At 38.2% G+C, this 21994-nt stretch overlaps 1 protein-coding gene across 1 annotated transcript; it reads left to right on the forward strand.

The window, feature by feature from the left end:
* Positions 1 to 1573: 1573 nt before the first annotated feature.
* Positions 1574 to 21572, forward strand: DDX1 (DEAD-box helicase 1). The gene is made up of 26 exons (XM_085056879.1): positions 1574 to 1711; positions 3668 to 3719; positions 4584 to 4647; positions 5171 to 5200; positions 5435 to 5531; positions 6975 to 7022; positions 7156 to 7239; positions 8596 to 8679; positions 9109 to 9185; positions 10443 to 10515; positions 10629 to 10705; positions 11400 to 11514; positions 12018 to 12156; positions 13173 to 13233; positions 14401 to 14499; positions 15195 to 15284; positions 15862 to 16050; positions 16998 to 17049; positions 17487 to 17633; positions 18367 to 18458; positions 18990 to 19062; positions 19498 to 19570; positions 19690 to 19732; positions 19941 to 20036; positions 20790 to 20910; positions 21241 to 21572. Exons 1-26 carry the CDS (start codon positions 1696 to 1698, stop codon positions 21369 to 21371), a joined length of 2223 nt encoding a protein of 740 aa, XP_084913005.1. The 5' UTR covers positions 1574 to 1695; the 3' UTR covers positions 21372 to 21572.
* The last annotated feature ends 422 nt before the right edge of the window (positions 21573 to 21994 follow it).

Raw genomic sequence — 21994 nt, forward strand, 5'->3', positions numbered from 1 at the left:
GAGGCACATCAAAGTAAGATACTCCCAAAGGAATTATTAATACATGAGAAACCATTGTGATGCAAACAGCCTGGTACTAAGGTTATAAAATACCCTGCTGTATTTTTCTCTGCATGACACCAGTTTCTACAGCGTAAGTTAGCAGCCAGTAAGGCTCAGTAAGTTTTAAAGAAGGTCTTGAAACAAACCACCCGGACAAAACCAGTACTCAATTGCAACACAGTAGCCAAGAGAACTACATTGTCAGAGATACTTGTTTTGGGGGATTTTTTGGCCTTTGAACCAGATGTGTCTCTAGCTCATGCTGCTTTAGGAAAGACTCAAGATGTGTTTCACAATGGAAATCAGTAAGGAAAAGTTTATGCTGTGCCTTCTACTTAGCAAACAAATGCACCATTGACTCATGATGTAACTGGAAGCTGCATTTCTGCACTTGCAATCTAATTTCTTTTCAATAACCCCCGAAGATTCTTACATTTAATTTCACTGAAGTTACCCTAGAACAAGATGGTGCAGAATTTGGGGAAACTTCAGTAAAAGCTGGAGTCTAACGCATCCCTATTAGCGTGTGTGTAACTATACCGCGGTGTGCTCGCTGTCTGTGTGTGTCTGAGGGCACTGCTGGTCACTAACACCGCGGTGTGCTCGCTGTCAGTGTCTTTGGGCACTGCTGGTCACTAACACCGCGGTGTGCTCGCTGTCAGTGTCTCAGGGCACTGCTGGTCACTAACACCGCGGTGTGCTCGCTGTCAGTGTCTCAGGGCACTGCTGGTCACTAACACCGCGGTGTGCTCGCTGTCAGTGTGTCTTTGGGCACTGCTGGTCACTAACACCGCGGTGTGCTCGCTGTCTGTCTTTGGACACTGCTGGTCACTAACACCGCGGTGTGCTCGCTGTCAGTGTCTTTGGGCACTGCTGGTCACTAACACCGCGGTGTGCTCGCTGTCAGTGTCTCAGGGCACTGCTGGTCACTAACACCGCGGTGTGCTCGCTGTCAGTGTCTCAGGGCACTGCTGGTCACTAACACCGCGGTGTGCTCGCTGTCAGTGTCTGAGGGCACTGCTGGTCACTAACACCGCGGTGTGCTCGCTGTCAGTGTCTTTGGACACTGCTGGTCACTAACACCCCGGTGTGCTCGCTGTCAGTGTCTTTGGGCACTGCTGGTCACTAACACCGCGGTGTGCTCGCTGTCAGTGTCTCAGGGCACTGCTGGTCACTAACACCGCGGTGTGCTCGCTGTCAGTGTGTGTCTTTGGGCACTGCTGGTCACTAACACCGCGGTGTGCTCGCTGTCAGTGTCTTTGGGCACTGCTGGTCACTAACACCGCGGTGTGCTCGCTGTCAGTGTGTCTTTGGGCACTGCTGGTCACTGACACCGCGGTGTGCTCGCTGTCCGTGTCTCAGGGCACTGCTGGTCACTAACACCGCGATGTGCTCGCTGTCAGTGTCTTTGGGCACTGCTGGTCACTGACACCGCGGTGTGCTCGCTGTCAGTGTCTCAGAGCACTGCTGGTCACTAACACCGCGGTGTGCTCGCTGTCAGTGTCTTTGGGCACTGCTGGTCACTGACACCCGGTGCGCACACTGCCGGGGCGGAACGCGCGGCGCGGCGCCTCCTGCGCCCAGCCGGCCCCATAAAGCGGCGGCCGAGCGGTGCGCCTGCGCGCTGCGCCGTTCGCGGTGCTCGGGGCGAAGATGGCGGCGTTCTCGGGTACGTGGCGCGGGGGTCGCGGGGCCTCGGCCGTGAGGGAGCCTCTCGCCTCTGCCGCCGGCTCCCGGGCTTCCTGCGGCGCCGGGGAGAGCTCCTCGGGCCGCCCTCCCAGCCGGCCCGCGGTAGGGTGTGGCTGACCATGTGTCAGGCTGGAGGTTGTGAGGCCTGCGGAGGATGTCGGTGCCTCTCCTCGCTCCTCGGGCTTCTGCAGGCCGTGAGAAGTGGTTAGCAGAATGGTTTTGCAGATGTTATTGCGTATGTGGATCCAGGAAAGGGGCTGCTTCAAAGTTAGGCTCGTTCCTCATGCTGACTGGTTTCAGTAGCAGGGGGTTTATCACACCTGTTCTCTGTATTGCAGTGGGTAATAACTGGCTTTTATAAAAGAAACTCTGTTTGGTGATATGGTTTAGCAAAATATATATATTGTATTAACTATATGTGGGGATATATTAATGAACTACTATAGCACCCTATAGTAAACTCAAATAGTACAAATAGCAATCCAAAAGCTTACTGTTAAAGGAGGAAACATCACTCTTTGTGTCCTGTTCCCCATGCAGACATTTGTACAAATAGGCAGCCGGCCAAGATCAGGGTTCTGTAAAGTTTTCATGTATATGGGGGTTTTAATTTGTACCTTTTAACTGAACGTTTTAGATCTTATCACGGGGGAAAATGCCGAAGCTTCTTCCCGAGCTCTAGCGATCAGTTTGGATGCTATGCAGCAGCATTAATTTGGATGTAGTTGAGGCAAATGTCACAGTCTCATTGTTTGGTTAAATCCTTGTTCTTTGTACTGAATTAAATTGTCTGAGTTGGGAGTATAGGGAGTAAACTATGTATGGATTTGTTTCTAGCTTGAAATCAGTAGGACTTGGTTTTGATTGCTATGGACACTTTTTTGCTTGTGTGGGTTGCCTACTTTTGCAGGAGCACAGGCCAGCACTTGAAAATATTAAAACTTCCTGAAATCATATTTCAAATAAAACGTTTCTGTCAGCATTTGTATTATAGCAAATGGAAGAATAATTTTTGTCTGCACACATCCATCTGTGCCAAGCCCAGCTCAGTGTGTGTCCATGTGCATGCTGTGACTGAAACCCAGCATGTGGCAGTGCAGAGGCCAGCATGTAAGCCTCTGCTTAGAAAGGTGCATATTTATAGTTAAAGGAATTGATTTGGAGTAACTTTATGTGCCCAAAAAGACGACCAACAGATAAATTGTTATTTTGATGGTATACTACCATCTTATGGGTTGGTTAGGATCAGCTTTCCTCTTGCCCTTATTGAATAGCTGCAGGTTTCTTTATCTTTTTAAATACAGAGGATTTATTTATCACATACAAACATGTTGCTCCATGTTTGACTTGTGTCTGAGGTACAGCCATCAGACCTTGATAAGAATTTTGCCACAGGGGGTACCCAAGGAAAAGACCTTTCAAAGATGGATTAATTAATAACTTTATCAAAACCAAAGCATTGTCTTCTTATTGTACATGCTGTAAGTGTGTAAGACAAGATTTGGTGAGCTAGAGTCTTTATAGGATACAGGTTTTTTCTTCTTTTTGCAAACTGTTTGCACCTCAAATGTAGAGAGAATTGAGATATTTGTGATAAGCAGAGTCTTCCCTGTTTTCTGCATAGGCAGGTTCCTTAAGGGTGCAAAGATAGGTACCTTGCCCTTGAAATGGTGCCCTGTTCCCAGCGTGTTTGCTTTGCTGCTGTGTCTGTACCTGCCCCTGTGTCCTGTGTATGCCTGAGTTACTCTGCTCTGAGTGAGGACAGCTCTCAAAGCTGCCTGTGAGGTGGGTGCTGTAGTGAAAGCTGCACATGCTGTTGCCAGAAAGAGTGGTTTTCCATGGTTTTGTTTGTAGCTGGAAGTATTGTCACTTCACAGTCTTTTGGGCTGTGTTGAGGTAAATAACACTGCTTGTTCCTTTTTTGCTTGTCTTACAGAAATGGGTGTTATGCCTGAGATAGCTCAAGCAGTGGAGGAGATGGACTGGCTGTAAGTAGGAATGTGGCAAACTCTAATTTGCTTTTCAGCAGTGTATGACATACTTAAAACACCAGAGCTGTCACATTAAAGCAAAGTGGATATGTGTTTTCCTTTAACTGTCACTGCATCTCATGCGCTTCTCTTTAGTGTGAAAGACTGAAAAACCCAAATTGTGACTGCAGTGGTAATATTTAAACTTGGAAAAGCAGAGCATGACTTCAGTTTTTTCTTTTTTTGACAAAAAGTTCTGTACCTCTGGTTTATTTTGTTATCTGTCATGGGGTTTTTGGATGAAATATTGTCATGTAATTGATATTAGTGTAGTGTGTGTTTTCCGCACTGTGGTCTGTATTTGAGTTTTTCAAACTTAATGCTTGTGTATCAGTCTTCTAAAAAAGTTATTATTTTGTGTTTGGTTACTTGTTTGGCCAAAATGATTTTACTTCGTTTGTTTTGGATTATCATTCAGAATGTTGTCAGTATGGACAAACTTAATGTATGTAGTTCTTCTTTTCTCATATGAAAGATATTAATTAGATGTGATCTGAAAATGCTGGTTGCATTTAATTATCTTTACTTCATTTTCCAGTTTTGAACAGGAGTCATGTGAATGAGGGCTGCATAAGTGGCTTTAAAGAAAAACTCATTTGAAGAAAGGAAAACAAGGAATATATAGTTAATGTGTTTCTTTTATAGTTTAACATAATGGTACGAGATGTAGCCCTCTTATCAAGGTGCAGCTGAGTCTGCTGCAAGCCCGGAGTTACCTGTTTTATCTTGCAGATGACCATGGGTTCTGTGAATTCTTATATAAGCAAAAATCTCTTTTTCTGCTGATAACATTGACTTGTGTTAATGTGTTCTTTCCTGTAGTCTTCCTACAGATATCCAAGCAGAATCCATCCCGTTGATATTAGGAGGTGGTGATGTACTTATGGTAGGTATGCAGGCTAGTCCTATTCACAGAAGTCCTGTGTCTTTTGTATGGTCAATTTCACCCTTTCCAGAAGGGTCCACAGTTAGATTAGCTTTCCTGTCCTTCAACAGGAAGTATATTCTTCAGCTAAAAGCCTCTTTGAGTTCTTGGTGTGTTTCCAGTTGTTCCTGCAGACGGAATTTAGATTTTTGGGCTCTTTTTTGACTACTGGACAGGCACTGCCACATGAATGAGGGCTGTCTGATCTCATCTACTCTCCTTTTGTCTGTAAATACCTAATCTACACCTCTATTGAACATGACTGATAACTGCCTAAGCCAATGCTTGCAGTATCAATAACCTTGAGAGTATCAGATTAGTATGCCTTGTTCATTGTGTCTTTTATGGATCTCTGTGTTCTTGCTTCCATAAACCAAAATAATACTTCCTAAAAAACTAAACTTAGTATATCAAAGTAGAATTCTAGAACAGTCCTTACAGTCCTTACAGTCCTGGTTAAATGGTTACATTTTTCTTCCTGTAGGCTGCTGAAACCGGGAGTGGAAAAACTGGTGTAAGTAATCAAATTCAAGTTAACAGAAAGTAAAAGTCTTTAAGTGATGAGAGGTGGAGTGTATGCATGTATGCAGAGAGAATGTGTATATGTGCTTGAGCATTATTGGTAATAATCTTTACCAACATGTATGTAGGAATGTTTTTAAGTGTTTCTGGCCCTGGGTATTGGACTCAAAAACCAGGCTGGAAATAAGTGTATAAATTGTGGAATGAAAGTAACTTCTCATTTCAGGCTTTCAGCATTCCAGTTATCCAGATTGTTTATGAAACACTGAAAGACCAAATGGAAGGCAAGAAAGGAAAAGCCACTATTAAAACTGGAGGGGCAGGTAGGTTTTTATACGTTGCACTCCTTAAATTTAAAGCTCTGCTAACTCATGTTCATTTTGTCACCTGCCATTAGATAAAATATTTTTTCCATAATTCGGGATAATGTAAATAGAATATCATCATTCAGTATTTTATTAAACAGTGAATATGAATTTACAGGTGGAATCATGAAAAGAGCTGGTGTGCATTGGACTGCAGAGTCTTAGTGATGCTCTTGTTTTCAGCTTGAGCTTTCAGCTTGGCTGATCCACATCTTGCTGTTCAGTGTTGTTCTGAAAGCCATGCTAGTTTAGTGCCTTGCAAGATGTGAAGTGGTGATGATGTTCATCTTAAAAGGAGGAGTTAAAAAACATTTTTCTGTTGCAGGATTAGATGAGACCAGCTATGACACCAAGCAGTTGGTTTGGACCTTGTAAATGAGCTTGAGCAGAAAGCTCTTCTAGGCTCAGACTTACTGGGCTGGGTTAACAGTCCAGTTCAATCTTTTAATTCTGCTGTGCTGAGTAGAGCTGTTATGTTCCTTTTGGTACCTGCTTAGGTTTGGAATTGAATAACAACATCTTGACTTGCCAAAGGTTTATTTTAGCAAACACTGAATTGAGCAGGAAGTGCACAGGGCCAGAACTCAGCTGTATAGAACGGATTGTAACTGTGATGATATCCCCACAGTATTTGAGGGTCTGTTAATCCCTTTAATTAAGCTTGCAACCATAAAGCTAATAACCATGTCCAGTCTGTGGTATTCATAGATTGGATTTTATGTAAGTGAACAGTATCTGCACAAACAACACCCTGAAGATGTTAAAGAAGTTCTCATCATTATAGCTACTGCTATACTGGTGACAGTAAAGTCAACTTAAAAAAAAGTTAAAATTCTCCATGACAGAATGTAATATAGATACAGAAATACACTCAGTTTTATTTGTTTTAAATTCTGCCTCGATTTTATTGCAGCATGTTATTGTGCATACGAAAAATTAAGTCAGAAATTTCAAGTGCAAGTCCTTAGTAATGACATTTTAACTCATAGCCTAAAAAATATCTTAATGTGAGCTTGGAACAGAAATGGCAAATAATGCATTCCAAATTTGTTGTTCTTAATGCAGTTTTGGATATTTTCTTGCTGAATTTGATTGTGATTGTGTGGAACTGCCTTACTTTATGAAAGTCTTCAGTGTTTTCAGTCGCATTTTTAAGTAACTTAGTCTGTGTTCTCCTTAATGGAATAATCTAAACTTCCATAGAATACCTTTGCATTATGCATTTGTGCCCCTCCTTCAAATTGTAGGCCTTCATTTTGAGCTCATATGAATTTCATTGGAATAAAGCTGCTTACCCAGAAAATGAACCCAAACACTGTAGGAACAATGTGAACTTCTAATTTGAGTTTTCCAGGCTTGCTTTGTTGATCTAATGCTTCTGTTACTGTCTTTCAAACTTAGTGCTCAATAAATGGCAAATGAACCCCTATGATAGAGGATCAGCTTTTGGTGAGTTGTCCTGCTGTTCACTTGAAACCATTTGCTTGGTAAAAAAGAATAAGCTAGAGGAATGCATGCATGAAATTTTCTTCTAAAAGCAGTTAGGCAGTTTCTTTGACTAAAACTGTCTTGTAATTTTCAGCAATTGGATCGGATGGTTTGTGTTGTCAAAGCAGAGAGATAAAGGAATGGCATGGATGCAGAGCAACTAGAGGCGTGACTAAAGGTAGATATAAAATGATGTGTTTTGAATACTCCGCTGGAAAAGTTTCTGCTGAAAGGCCTGCTTGTCAATCATTGTCAATGTGGATGGTTGCATCAAAAACTTTTCTGTCCATCTGACCAAATTTACTGCTAGCTTAAGACTTTGAAATGACAAATACCTCTGTTCTGTTCTCATTCTGTTGTAAATTACCTTTTCCCTGATGGTGATGCCTGGAAATAGAACCAAAGCTTCCCAAAAGAAGTTAAAATGATACTAAAAAAGCAAACCTTCACTTGAAAGCCTTCAGGTATACAATAGGGTGAAAAACTGCATCCTGAATTAGATTTGTGCAATTTTATAGGATCGAGCAATTAGAATATCCAGCCAATACTGTCCAGTTAGAGGAGCAGTTGGTTAGGTAGTCTCCCCCCAGGTTCTGCCCCATTGGAGTCCTACCCCCGGTCCTCCAACTCTGCCTTTATTATGTCCATGATAGATGGGACAAAATAAAATGTCCTTGGTAAACTAACAGACAAGACTAAACAAAATTTTAAGAATGCATCAATAAGAGTTTGCTCACTGTGGGAAAGAAAGCTGGAAAAGTGCTATAAATTATACCGAAGTATTCAACAGTCCACAAAGCTACAAGTGTATGAAGAATACATAAAAAGCGAAAAATCTTTAGGCATCAATAAGAGACTGAGTTGAAGGAGGCAGAATCATAACTAATATTCATCAGAATGCATTTTTATTAGGAAATAGCTATGCATGCAGTACTTTGAGTTGTTTCCTCACACACTTCACACACATGTGTGCATTCAAAATTTTCATGGTTCTGTGGCTGCAGCAATAGTTGAGAGGCATACCCTAACACTTGACGCAGAAGCAGAGTCATCCTGCTACTTCAGTGGTTCTAGGGGTGTGTTCAGAAAGACTCTAAACAGTCTCCTTTCATGGGGTGTGCAGATAATTCTTTAGTATGTGTGTACATAACAGCCAGCTGGATATGCTTCAAGTGGCAAAACCAGTTGTTGATGCTGGGGCATGCTGATGGTCTGGTACTGATTCTGCAGAACTTTGCGTCCTGTGTTTATCACTTCCTGTGCATTCAGTAGGACCACTCTTCTCTCTTGCTTTTCACTCCTTTGGAGTGTTTCACCCACTACGTCTCAGTGTGTATTGTGTCTCTTTTGCCTGCTCTTTCTACATTCCATACATAGGTGTACTCACAACCTTTTCACATAAACACCACAGGAGATTTTATGACACTTTCAGCAGGACTGGGAATGTTAGACTTGTATGGGCTTGAAAGTAGCAAGACTGAACCACCTTAATGAATTTGATTGTTGTATTAGATCCTTTCTTTTTCTTTTAAAGGGAAATACTACTATGAAGTTTCCTGTCATGACCAAGGCTTGTGCAGAGTTGGTTGGTCAACTATGCAGGCTTCACTAGATCTGGGTAAGTTTCCTTCTAAAGAATCACATAGGTAGTTTTCTTAATCACATGGAATGGCTGGAGTCCTGTTCTAGCGTTGCAGAGAATAGACTCCTTGAGAAGGAGCCTGAAGTTGGAGAGTTGAACCCTTTTGTACAAACATTTTTCTTCCTGTAAGAGGAAGTCTTTGGTGGTGGCAGGGTTTTCTTGTCTTCTGTGACTTTCTGCCTTTCATTTCATTTTTTATCTTTAATGAAGATGAATGGAGACTAGTAAAATCAATAAATGTACTGCTGAAAAAGTACTAGTTTGGTATACATCCAGGTCAGAAGTCTGTAGTTAGCACTGTGTATTATTTGTTTATGTGGTAGTTAGAGATTTCAGTTGCTGATACCAAGAGGAAAAAGTGTAACCTGTCAACCAAAAAATAAAAGCCTATTGTCTTGTCTTCAGGCACTGATAAATTTGGCTTTGGCTTTGGTGGCACTGGTAAGAAATCTCACAACAAGCAGTTTGACAGCTATGGTGAGGTAAGCTTGAATTGCATTTGGTAGAAATATTATTAAAAGTTTTGCATGTTAGTTTTATGCTGTTACAATCAGCAATTGAAATAGTGCTCACTTCCAAGGGAGGTTCACTAGGCAAAAGGAGAATTAAAAACATTGAGGCTTTTTTAGATAAAAAAGATCTTATTAACAGATTTTTTAAAGAGCAGTTATAAGCTTGGGACATGACTGTGGTTAGCCTGCAATTATATTGACTCTTATTTGGAAGTTAAATTTTTTCTGTGTGTTGCAGGTTAAAAGTTAACTGACCTCTTGAGATTTGTCTTGACTTAATTCAGTTTTAGCTTGAACAAATGAACCGATTTGTATGCCGTGGTGAATGTCCAAGTGAGGGCATTGTGTTCTTTTTGCTAGAAGTTAGAATAGAACTAATTGCACAACTCTGTAATCTGCCAAAATTCATTATTAAATGCTAATAAGACATAGGATGTACTACTTCTGGCTATTGAATTGGATTTGCCATTACCTTAATGTACACTTCCGAAGTGTCTGCTGGGAATATCTGGTGGTTTTTGTGGAATGTACCAGTAGAATTCAGATACTTAAACATAATTTATGTAAATATGAATATTACAGCAGAAAGTCAAGTGTTTCTGTGGTACTAAAAAACTCAATGCCATAAAACCTGCAACTTTTATGACTATTGTAGCTTCTTTAATAGTGATTCTTGAGCTGTTGATTGGAAGCAGTTTATAATGCATAGATTTTATTGAATACCGTTAAAATTAACAGGTCTCAAGATATTTAAATAAAGCACTTAAGTGCTTTATTTACATAACCTGCATATAGCAGCATCTTCAGGAGTTAGTCTTTTATTATAATCGAAATACAGGTGTCTGATGCCATTTTTGGTGCTCTAAGCTTGGATTTACATTGGCTAATAAATACATGACTAATGTGCTTTTCTGTAATGCAGAATACTTCCAGGTAAATGACTTAAATGTGTCATTGTCTTTGGTTTTTAAAGTAAATTTAAAGCAGTTGTAAATATTTAAATATCTAAGATCAATTGGGCAGTTTGGTGAAGATTTGTCATCAAATAAAAATACGTGTTCTATTTACAATGGTCTTACTGAAATAAATTGAACTTGTTTCTCTCAAGAACCAGCATTTAGTAGGGAGAGGTGGGAAAACTAAAAGCTGACAGAATATAAGCACTAAGTCTTCTTAATGCATTAAAAATCTCGTAGCTTCAGAAACTTTGGGGTTTTTTTTTGGCAGGAATTCACTATGCATGATACAATTGGGTGTTATCTAGATACAGAAAAAGGACAAATAAAGTTTTCCAAAAATGGTAAGTTTTATTCTCTTTCTTTGGAATTTTATTTGGATGCTTTCACTGGCAGGGGCGGGGGGGAAGGAGGGGAGCAAGCACACTTGCAGAGTCTGACTGAGCCCTACTTTCAGGGAAGGACCTTGGCCTTGCATTTGAAATCCCACCACATATAAGGAACCAAGCACTTTTTGCAGCTTGTGTACTGAAGGTAACTTAGGAATTATGTCCAAGATGATTATAATTGTTCTAGATTTGTTAATGAACTACTTAAGTACAAAATTTGCATAGCCGCCTACAGCGACTGTATTTGTGCGTGTAAATTGTTGTCTTTGGTTTACCAGTATTCACTACTGAGGTGGTAATCAAAGTGTGTGTTAGCTCTGAGTACTGTGATATTTAAATACAAATTTTAATACTTGAAGATAAAGGTAAAATATAAAGGATAACTAATTCTTAATATCAGTGCTGTGCTGTGTGTATGAGAGTTTGCTATACTGTCATTCAACTGATATAAGCAAAAAGCTTGAAAGTCAGATTTCGTGTTTCATTGGTTCTTAACTATAACATGATTGTAATGTAGTAGTATGTCTTTGAGAGTTAGTCTTTTTGAGTCTCTCTCTCAAGGAGTAAAGATTTTAGCAAAACATTTCAGTGGTTAGAAAAATGCTCCAGTTCAGAAAAAGTGATTAGGTATTTTGTTGGCTTTTTCCTGCTTGTTTGGTTGGGGATTTTTAAGTTCCAGTGAGGTTTCTGTGGTAACTTGTGGAAGAGGAATATGTAAGATGGGAGAAGAAAAGGCCTTCTCCATCTCCTTGTCTATCTGTTTTTTCGTTATTGAGTTGTTTCTCATTTTATATGGCCTCTTGAATCTCTCTGTATGACACAATTTTGTTGAAACCTAGAATGCTGAATTGAAATTCAATTTTGGTGAAGAAGATTTCAAGTTTCCACCAAAAGATGGCTACGTTGGTCTTTGCAAGGCTCCTGAGGGTAGTGTTGTAAAATCACAACACTCAGGTAGGTTAGATTTTTACAAACTTCCCTTGTTTCTCTATTCAGGTTGTGTTAGAGAGCATCTTTTGATCCCTTTAGTTGCTATTGGACAGATCTTGAATACAGCTGTAACAAGGAAATACGGGTGCTTTTTTTAAAGCGTATCAGATTTTCTTAATCTTAAAAGACCAATAGTCTTTACTATTTTGAATGTAGAAATGCATCAGATAAAAGAAGTCCAGCTAAATTTTTCAGCAGTGTTATCAATAGTGTGGGTCTTTATGCCCTGCAATAGAATGGATTATCCTGCATGACCAGTACCATCCACTTGTAATTTCTGAACATTATTCTGAAGTTGCTCATAACTGAGCGAGCAATCACATCACCTTTTAATGGAGCATTTATAATTATTAGGTTTTAATTACAAATAGAAAATCCTAATTTGTTTAGAGTAAAAAATTGCAGAATAGGAGTGTAGCTGTCCTGATGGTGATTTTTTTTTTTTTTTTTTTTTTCCCCCCACTTAGGAAGTGCACAAGTCGTTCAAGCACAGAACCTTCCAAATGCTCCAAAAGCATTGATTGTAGAACCATCAAGAGAGCTGGCAGAACAAACTTTGAACAATGTGAAGCAGTTCAAGAAATACGTTGATAATCCCAAATTAAGGTAATTTTGAACTTATTAGTTGCATTTATGTTGTATTAGTTGCATTTATTTTCTATGGACATAAATTCACAGGGATATGGGAAGGGCTTTCCACTTTGTAGGTAAATGACCATAATTTGCAGTGCTCCAGATAATAATCTCAGTAGTAATCTGCTATCAACCAACCTTTTGACTTCACAAATACAGTTAGACCACTGAGGAGTTTTTTTGGGTTTTTTTGCTGTGTTTTATCTATGGACTGCCTTTTTCTCGTATGACTAATTTGGTGGGTGGGGGGGCGGTTTAATTATCAATGATAACTAGTATGATACTTCACATGCTTTTCTTGACTAAGAACATCTGCTAACTGCACTTCTTTCCTAAACATTTTACTATATCCCCATCTCCCTCTGCCCCTTCATTTTGTTTGTTTTTCATTTCCATCAAATAGTTGTATACAGGGTCTGCTCTCTTTACATTAATGTGCTTACAGGCAATTCTGAAAAATGAATCAACCAAAGTTGCTTTGGTTTAAAGTTGTCTCTGTTTTGACTGTGCTTCTAAAACTTAAACATTTCCCTATTCTGAACTGCAGTCTATTTAAGAGTGCATTTACTACAGTTACAGGGAACTAAACCATGAGAAGAGGCAAGCCACAATGAAATACTCATCTAGTTTACTTTTATTTGCATTTCTTTACTTTCAAGAACACAGAAAACTTTATTAAAGTAACTTAATTATTTTTGATATTTTCAAGAAACATTTTTTGTAATATTAAATTGGTTCATTACAACAGTGGCAACATAGGCACATTCACATGCGATTTGGTAGCAAAGCTTTCACTTGAACTGAAATACAATTCACTACATATGAAGGGATGAATTTCAAAATGGATTTTTTTCCTATTATTCTTAAAATTACTTTTCAGATATGTTGATCATCAGTGACTAATAAAATAATCAGTCTTTAGACAGATGTTTTGTGTACTTCTGAATATAACAAATAGGTAAATGTCAAATATATTGATGTAACTTTAGGGAACTGCTAATTATTGGTGGAGTTGCTGCCAGGGATCAACTCTCTGTACTGGAACAAGGCGTAAGTTGTATTTTTTCATATGATCTAATAGTTCGGGTTCCTTATGATGTTGCTAGAGGATAGTAATGGTGCTTGGTATAACTCATCTAATCATAATAAATATGTTAAAAAGAAAATATACAGTTGATAGCAAGCTCATGTTGCACCAGTCTAGCAGTTGTTCCTTTACTTCCATGTCAATACAAGTCCTTACAGTACTTAGTCGAAGTCTGTTAGAGCCCGAGTACTACTGAAAATCTTAAAATAAAGGTGTAATTGTTTGCTATTTGTCCTTAACCAGCCATACAGTTTTCCTATTAACTTCTGTTCCATGGTTTTGTGAATAAAAATAGTCTATGGTTATCAAGGTCAACCCATGCTGCAAACCAGTCTTACATAGGAGATGGTCTGGTTTCAGCAGCATGGAATGTACAATCAATTCAGTTGTGCTGTAGGGAGAACAGAGTCACAGAGTTTTTTGTTTGTGTTTTTTTTAATTTGAGACTCACTTTTGGAAGTGAGAACATATCACTACCGTTCAATTTGCTAGTTGTTCTAGCTGCCAAAATACGAATTTTCTCTTAAGCCTGCTTGAACTGGAAGAATGTTGGACTTCCGTATGAATGCTAAATTCATGATGGTGAACTCTTCTGTCTGGCAAAATCTTAAGTTATTGCTATAGTTGATAGACTTTGTGTCTTTCCACAGTAAGAAAACTTAATTTTTTTTTCTCCCATTTAAAAACCAATCTGTTTGTTGGCTTTAGATGATAAAATTACATAGCTTGGGGTTCAGGGGAGGGAGAAAGGTGCACAACACTTCCCAAAATAAGGGAAGGCTTCCTCCCTAACGTAGATTCTGATAATGAAATGGCTGTAGAACCAAAAGGCAGGTTGCCCAGAGAAGAGGTTGTAAGATAGCTTTCCATAAGGGTGCTGAAAATTGTATTAGGCAGCTACCTAAAGTAACTTGGAAATTGTCTTTGATTTGCATGTGAAGGTGAGAGTGGAGACCATATGATCTCAAGAGATCCCTCCAACTCAAATTACTCTAGGATTTTATAAAGTTATAATTAATTGAAGATAAAGCATTATACTGATAATTTTCTTGTAATGTTAAGCTTATATGAAACTTTTAATGTCTCTATTTACTTACAGGACCAACTCATACTCTTTATGTATTTTATAGGTGGATATTGTTGTTGGAACTCCTGGAAGGCTGGATGACCTGGTCTCAACGGGAAAGATTAATTTATCTCAAGTTAGATTCCTGGTTCTGGATGAAGCTGTATGTAGAGAACTCAGTGCTACTTAAATTCTATTCTTAAATGCAGTATGATAATTGAAAAAATGCAGTATGATACTTGCAAAAAAGTCAGTGAAACATGATTGTTCTGTAGTATTTGATAATTCAGTGGAACAGTTAGGTACCTATTGACTGTTCCAGCTTAATCTTCATTGTTTGTAACCTTAGTAACGTACTGATTCCACACCCCCCCCCGTAGCCTCTCTGTTAAATCTGTTTGGAATTTTTCTGATAGAGAAATATATTTCAGATTTTATTTACAAGGTACTGAAGTCTGTCCCTGTCACTGCAGGGAACTTGAAGGACCAAGACAAAATACAAGTGTTAGTTAACTCAGCAGGCCTTGAAACCAGTGAATTTTGTACTCAATATGCTGTGAAATAAGTGCATCTCTCTGATCTGTTATAGTACCATTGAACATTCCCAAAGATTAAATGCCTTGGGGTATTAGCTAGGAGTAGCTGCTTGATAAGCACAGCAGCTATATGTAAATACTCCAAATTGTTACTGGGTTTTTGCTCCTTAATAATATCCCAGCCATGCATTGATCCATCCAGCTAATTAAAAACAAGAACTTCTGGGACTATGAGTGTATTGTTCATCTAACTCAAATGTAAGGACTGAGAAATGAGAGAGAAGATTTGCAACCTCATCTCTTTTATTTCATCCCCACGCAGGATGGCCTTCTCCTCCAAGGTTATTCAGATTTCATACACAGGATCCACAGTCAAATTCCTCAGATAACCTCAGATGGAAAGAGACTTCAGGTATAAAATGGTTGTGGTTTGGGTTTTTTGTTCTTTTTTTGGTTTGTTTTGTTTGCTTGGATTTTTTTTTTTTTCATGTGTGTGTGGTGTGCTTTGTTTTCATTATTTGGCATGGAGCATGCTTCTTTGAAGTGGAGTTTACTCTTGTCCAAAACTAACATTTTTTTCAGTGAGTTCAGTAATTGCCTGGGAATATGTATTTTTAGCATTCTAGATGTTGAAACCTAGTATTCAGCAGTTTTCAATTTAATTTGAATTATTTATATATAAATATATCAAAATATGAATACATACTTTATGATTTCTAATGTGTTAATAATCTTGGCTCATCAGCTTTCAATAGTTCTGCATTCTTCCTATTAAATGATTGGGTCTTTGTAAGAGGATAGTTAAGCAATTTATTTTGTCTCTTGACTCTTGCCAACTGAGTGGTTCCTGTGATGAGGAAATCCAGACTCTTTCTGTTGCGCTACATTGTGCTGTTCAACTACATAACATTCTTCCAGCTCTACACCCGCCTTTTTGGACTGGGAGAATCTTGTCTTAAGTGGTATCCATATGACTCTTTTCTTCTCAGGTGATTGTGTGCTCTGCAACACTGCATTCTTTTGATGTGAAAAAACTATCTGAAAAGATCATGCATTTTCCCACCTGGGTTGACTTGAAAGGAGAAGATTCTGTCCCTGAAACTGTACACCATGTGGTTGTGCCTGTAAATCCAAAAACAGATAAACTCTGGGAAAGGCTTGGCAAGAATCATATCAGAGTAAGTGAAAACTTAGGTTGTTTGTCCATGTTTGCTTGTTTAACCTTCAGAACAGGAGCCTAATGTTGAAGGATATTTGCTGGCTATTGAAACAGCTTAATCTGAAATGGTTTGTTCCATGGTAGTTAGCGTCATATCAGGGATGTCATAACACTGTTTCTGAACAGCTCAGTGTTACAAACATGATTGAGGAAGAGTTTAATAGGGTAACAGTCTATTTTACACTGGAGAACAATGGCTCTGTGCTTTTTCACTCATTTCACAACTAACGATCTGTGGCCTAACTGTTATTAATACCTCTTTTCTGACTGGGCAGGAGGAAATAAACCTGCCAAGATGGATCATTCTGTAAGGTAGTTTTGTCTCAAGCCCACATGAGATGGGCAGTTTTTAAAGGAATTGATTTCATATCAGACTGCATTTGAGACTCTAAATTCTGCATTCACCTGACACCTGTTCATGTGAGAAGGTGGTGGTTTTTAAGGTCTTTAATATTCTGGTTCTGAATATGCTGGGACTGTGTTTTGTTCTTGGCAATGCTGATGCAGTTACAAGTTTACAGGTTTTCTTAATCCCTTCTTGTCTTTGGAACCTCTGTCATATGTGTTAGTACCTTTTCATTAAGTCTTAGTATGTGTTTAATTTTCTTGGGTTTTGAGTTTATATCTGATTCCACCTAGCATAAGGAAAAAGCTAAGGAACTATTTATGTAATTTAACCATATTTTACAATACCTTTTAATTCAAGTTTGTTTGGATGTCTTTAATTCTTCACTTTGTTCAAAGGTGTTTTCTAATCAGTGTCTACATAAATAATTTTATTGCTCTTTTTTATGAATAAGCTTTGTGTGCTTAAACTCAAGACTTTCCTTTAGCTAAAGATAGATTAGCTTGAAGTATTTTTCTGTGAAGAGTCTTAGGGGCCTTTTTTGTTTGTGTTTTTCCTAGACTGATGAAGTACATGCAAAAGACAATACACGACCTGGCGCTAACACTCCAGGTAATCAGCAACACTAAGAAATAGCTTGTGAAATATTTGTAAATGTTTTGAAGTAAAGGTAAATTGTAGTAGATACTGGCCTTGAGTCACATTCCTTCAAAATTTTATTCCTACATTCTCATAGTCATGAAGACAAATGTGTTTCTCTATTTGGGGAGTGGGAAAGAGACTTGACTATATATTTTGATTAGTAGACAAGTGTTTGTTGGTGTGTATAAGAAACCTGAAACTTCTGAGTGGTTTTGTTCTTTCTGTATTATATCACCTTGGAGCATGGGAGCGTGGAAGAGAGAGGTAGAAACTGAAGGTTTAGCTTACTAGCTCTAATAAAGTTTACCTGTCTGCTGGTAGGCTAGAGAACTTTAAAGGTATGTGGTTCAGTTGTTCTTCATATTTTAAAACAGTTTGAGTGAAATAACATCTTTATTTTTATTTAGAAATGTGGTCTGAAGCTATTAAAATTCTAAAAGGAGAATACACTGTTCGGGCTATCAAAGAGCACAAGATGGACCAAGCCATTATCTTCTGCAGGACTAAAATAGACTGTGATAATATGGAGCAGTACTTCATCCAACAGGGCGGGGGTAATGCTTTTATGTCAACCTTTCTCTGCTCACTTTTCTCACTTCTGTGTTTTTTCAACACCAAAATTTTATGCTGGAGGTCACCAATACTACGACACAGCATAAATAAATTTGTGCTTCAGGTTTTTTGCTTAATGAGTGGGCACAAAATTCAGGGTTCGGTTGTAGGCAGCTGCAGAGGTGCCCTTTGTGAAAGAAGGCAATGAACTGCCTTATACCTGTTCCAGACAGTTCTGAAATGGCTGGAAATGACCTGTCATGCGCCAAAATTTGAACCACTGAGAAGAGATGTGGTGCCTCTGCTGAAATATATCAGTGAAATTGATAGTTGGTGAGGGCAAGAGACATGGGAAGAAATCTGTGTGTACAAATTGACACGCATAACAAGACATAGAGAGAAAAGTGAAAGAAAACCCTAACAGTGAAACAGGGTGTTTGAGGAGAAAGGTGAATACAGGCATTTGAAGAGATGGGGAAATTTAGAGCAGGAAGGAGTAAGGAGAAATGCCTGCACAGACCTGCTTTGGGGAGGAGGGAGGAATGGTGTTTAACTATTTGTCTTGCATATTTTTTTACCCCCCCCGCCAATGTCTGTGTCACTAATTAGAGATATATATTGGTAATAAAATGAAATTTCCTTGAGTTGAGACTTTTGCCCATGAAGTTTTTTTTCAGTTCTGTATGGTTCTGTGTCATAACTTATATGTGATGTCATTAATATAAACTCTTTCAGGCCCTGATAGGAAGGGACATCAGTTCTCATGTGTCTGTCTGCATGGTGATAGAAAACCTCAAGAAAGAAAGCAAAACCTGGAAAGATTTAAGGTGATGCAGCAGAATCTTGAAGGCTTTTTCCTCACCTCCCACTGTCTGAATTCATATGTTAATTTGTGTCCCTACTTCTCCATTTAAATTGGATTGAACTCAAATGCTCTGTGTCCCAATTCCTGAAATTGTGAGGAATGCTTTTTGTAGGTGGAAGTCTGTACTAGTAATCAGTATGACCTTTGTGAGTTTGAATTGAGAAGATAGGGAGCTTACTTTAAAATAAAAATCTAGCTTTGAACTCCCTAGCAATTACATTGTTTTTTAAATTCTTTAGTTTTGATTATTTAAAAAAGAAGTTATTCAAATATTACAGTTTTGATTAAGCCATTCATTGATTTTTGTTTGCCTTATGCCATTTGGGAAAGAAACACGGGTGTAAATTGACCAAGCTATTAATGGTTTATTTGAAGTGTTCCTAAATGTACAGATTCAGTTCAAGGTGAAGTAAGGGAAAAGGACTATGGTTTCATTGCCTGGGATTTTGCTTGCTGTATTTAGCACAACACTTCATTACAACTCTTTTTGCAGAGGGGAGATGTCCGTTTCCTGATCTGCACAGATGTTGCTGCTAGAGGAATTGATATTCATGGTGTTCCATATGGTAAGGTTTTTAAACCTAAGCTGTTCAATTGCACTAGAGCTTCAATAAGTTTGCAGTCCTATCCACTAGTTAAAATAAACATGACCCATAGCATAATTTTAAAAGATGTAGATGTTAAAGGCTTAAACTAGGCAATATTTAATTTGGTTCGTCATTGTACCATCTCAGTACCTGATGATGTTCTGCATTTTTGGGAATTGTTCCTTTGGTTTTTCATTTTTGCCAAAAAATAATCAGGGAGAAAACAGTTTGAGAGTGAAAGACTGTATTGCAGGTTGCACCTGTAACTGTTGTAACATAAACTATGTACAACTATGTAGGCTGAGTGGAGGAATTGCAGCAAAGTCGTATTTTTTTAGGTGTCTGATCTCTAACCTTAGCTCCTATATTTAAAAAAGTCTTACGTTCTCTGTGGATTGTGTTTATTTTATACAGTTATCAATGTGACACTCCCTGATGAAAAACAGAACTATGTTCATCGAATTGGGAGAGTAGGCAGAGCTGAGAGGTATGTGTGTGTTCAGAGCAGTCACCAGGTTTTCTTGATATTTTTTGTTGTTGTTGTTTCACAAGTTGGCAATAGTTACTGAAATACATTTCTCTCTCCCTTCTCCCCTAATATTTCAGGATGGGTTTGGCAATCTCCCTTGTGGCAAAAGAGAAAGAAAAGGTAATTATACTCCAAAGCAAAGGTGAATAGACATTATTTACTGAACATCTATCCAGAACTGCTATCTGACTTTCTGCTTGTTTGTCCATGCTTAATTGAAGGGGAACCTAAACAGATACCTGAATTCTCTTTCATGCTATAATTAGTCAAAATGAATGTACTAAACTCTATTTCACAAAGTTTAAAAGTTGTTTTCCATTATTTCTAGGTTTGGTATCATGTATGCAGTAGTCGTGGCAAAGGTTGTTATAACACTAGACTGAAGGAAGAGGGAGGTTGTACCATATGGTACAATGAGATGCAGGTAAGCATTTTGCTGAAATGTTCCCTAATTCCTCTAAAGGACTCAAGAATAAAGTTCTTGTTTCACCTGTGTAGTTGAAGTACACCACTAGTCCTAGGGTGTTTATAACCTTTGATTCCATTTGAAGAAGAAATTAGAAAACTTTTCAAGTTATATGTTCTGTAAGTTGTTTAATTTTAAAAGCTTATTTTAATATTCCCAGCCAGTTCTGTTGGAGTCTTATTATCAGCTTCCTTATAGTCTTCCTAATCAAAATCTGTTAAGAGTTAGAGGATGTTTGTTATACACTTCTGTTTTTGTTACAAAGCTAAGTAAATTAAAACTGTTGTTTTTTTTTTTTTTTTTAATCCTGGAAATAGTGTGTAACTTAAGTAGATTTTTATTGGAATTTCTGTACCAATTATGAATGCTTGTTAAGAACCAATACTTCCCTTTTTTTCTCTAATAAAGAAGGGCCAATATACATAATCTGTGGTAAAATAAACTTGGACTATGAGCTCCTTATTATAAAGTAGACTCAAAGTAGGGTAGTGTATGAAATAAAGACTTCTAGGTAGGGTAAAATCATACTGAAATTGGAAATTAGCTTGTATAGTCTGAGCTAATAAAAATGGTCTTCCATGTCTGTGACCAAATTGTTTTCTGTGTACCATTACTGTTCAAGCTACTTGAATGTAACTGTTCAGAGCGCTAGTTTGACTAGTCTTGGACCATAAGAGCACTTAAAATCTTCCTGGTTTTTTTTTCTCTTAGTTGCTGGGTGAAATTGAAGAACACTTAAACTGCACTATTGCCCAAGTTGAACCAGACATAAAAGTACCAGTGGATGATTTTGATGGGAAAGTTACATATGGGCAGAAAAGAGCTCTGGGTGGTAAGCAATTAACTACTCTAGAGTTCCCTGCAGTGCTCAGTTTCCTGGTTGTCTCCTGTGTAACTACAGAATAATAAGTAAATAAGTAAAAGATTATAAATAGATGGATTATAAAAAGCTGCTAGTTCTTTGCTATCTGCTATCTTCATTTGTTACATGCAGCCTATGGGTTGCAAGTGACAAGAGTATGTGTATACCTGCTTTGGTTTGTTTGTGCTTTTTTTTTTTTAAACAAAGTCATTAACTTTCTGAATGACCGTGGTTAAGCTTTGTTAGTTCTGCTGAAAAACTACTTTGAACACATAATTTAGATTGTGTCTCTTTTGGCAGGTGGATTGTACAAAGGTCATGTGGATATTCTGGCACCTACAGTACAAGAGTTGGCTGCCCTTGAAAAGGAGGCTCAGACATCTTTCTTGCATCTTGGCTATCTTCCTAACCAGCTGTTCAGAACATTCTGATTGTGCCACACTGGAGAGAAGGCTTGAGTTAATAAATGCTCTCTGCCCTGCGAGTACAAAAATCCCACACTGTCTCTGAGTAGAGGTAGTTAGAAAGTGATCAAAACTAAATATACTTCTTGCATGATGAACAGAGTGTTCAGCACTGTTAACTTTGAGTTAGCTGTTCTCTTAATAAAACAAAACAAGTCAAAGATGAAATGGTTTTGTTTGGTTTTTTTGCCTTAAAGGATAAATTTGCAGAATCATTCTTTGCATGGTTTGTTGATTTATCAAGAATACATGAGTAGTTAAGCAAATCTGGGAGGAGAGTTTAATATTTATATTTATTTATATATTTAAAATGATTTAACTATTTGTGTACTGTAATTTTTAATGCTGGGCTGACTAAAGATAGGTTAATATTTATGCAGACAGCTGTTCATATTTAAGACACTAAATACACATATCTGAATTACATGTTTGAAATGCTTCGTTATCCTAAACCTCTACATCTAGGCTGATTAGCTACATTTTGATTCTGTAGTTCTAGACTTCTCAAAGTTAATGTTTCTTAAATTTCTGAAATGGATCTGGTGCAAATATTTCTACAATACTCTTAGACTCACAGGAGAGTTCCATGC

The sequence above is a fragment of the Lichenostomus cassidix genome, chromosome 3 (genome assembly GCF_008360975.1).
Source record: "Lichenostomus cassidix isolate B80296 chromosome 3, HeHo_3.0, whole genome shotgun sequence".
Taxonomy (NCBI): domain Eukaryota; kingdom Metazoa; phylum Chordata; class Aves; order Passeriformes; family Meliphagidae; genus Lichenostomus; species Lichenostomus cassidix.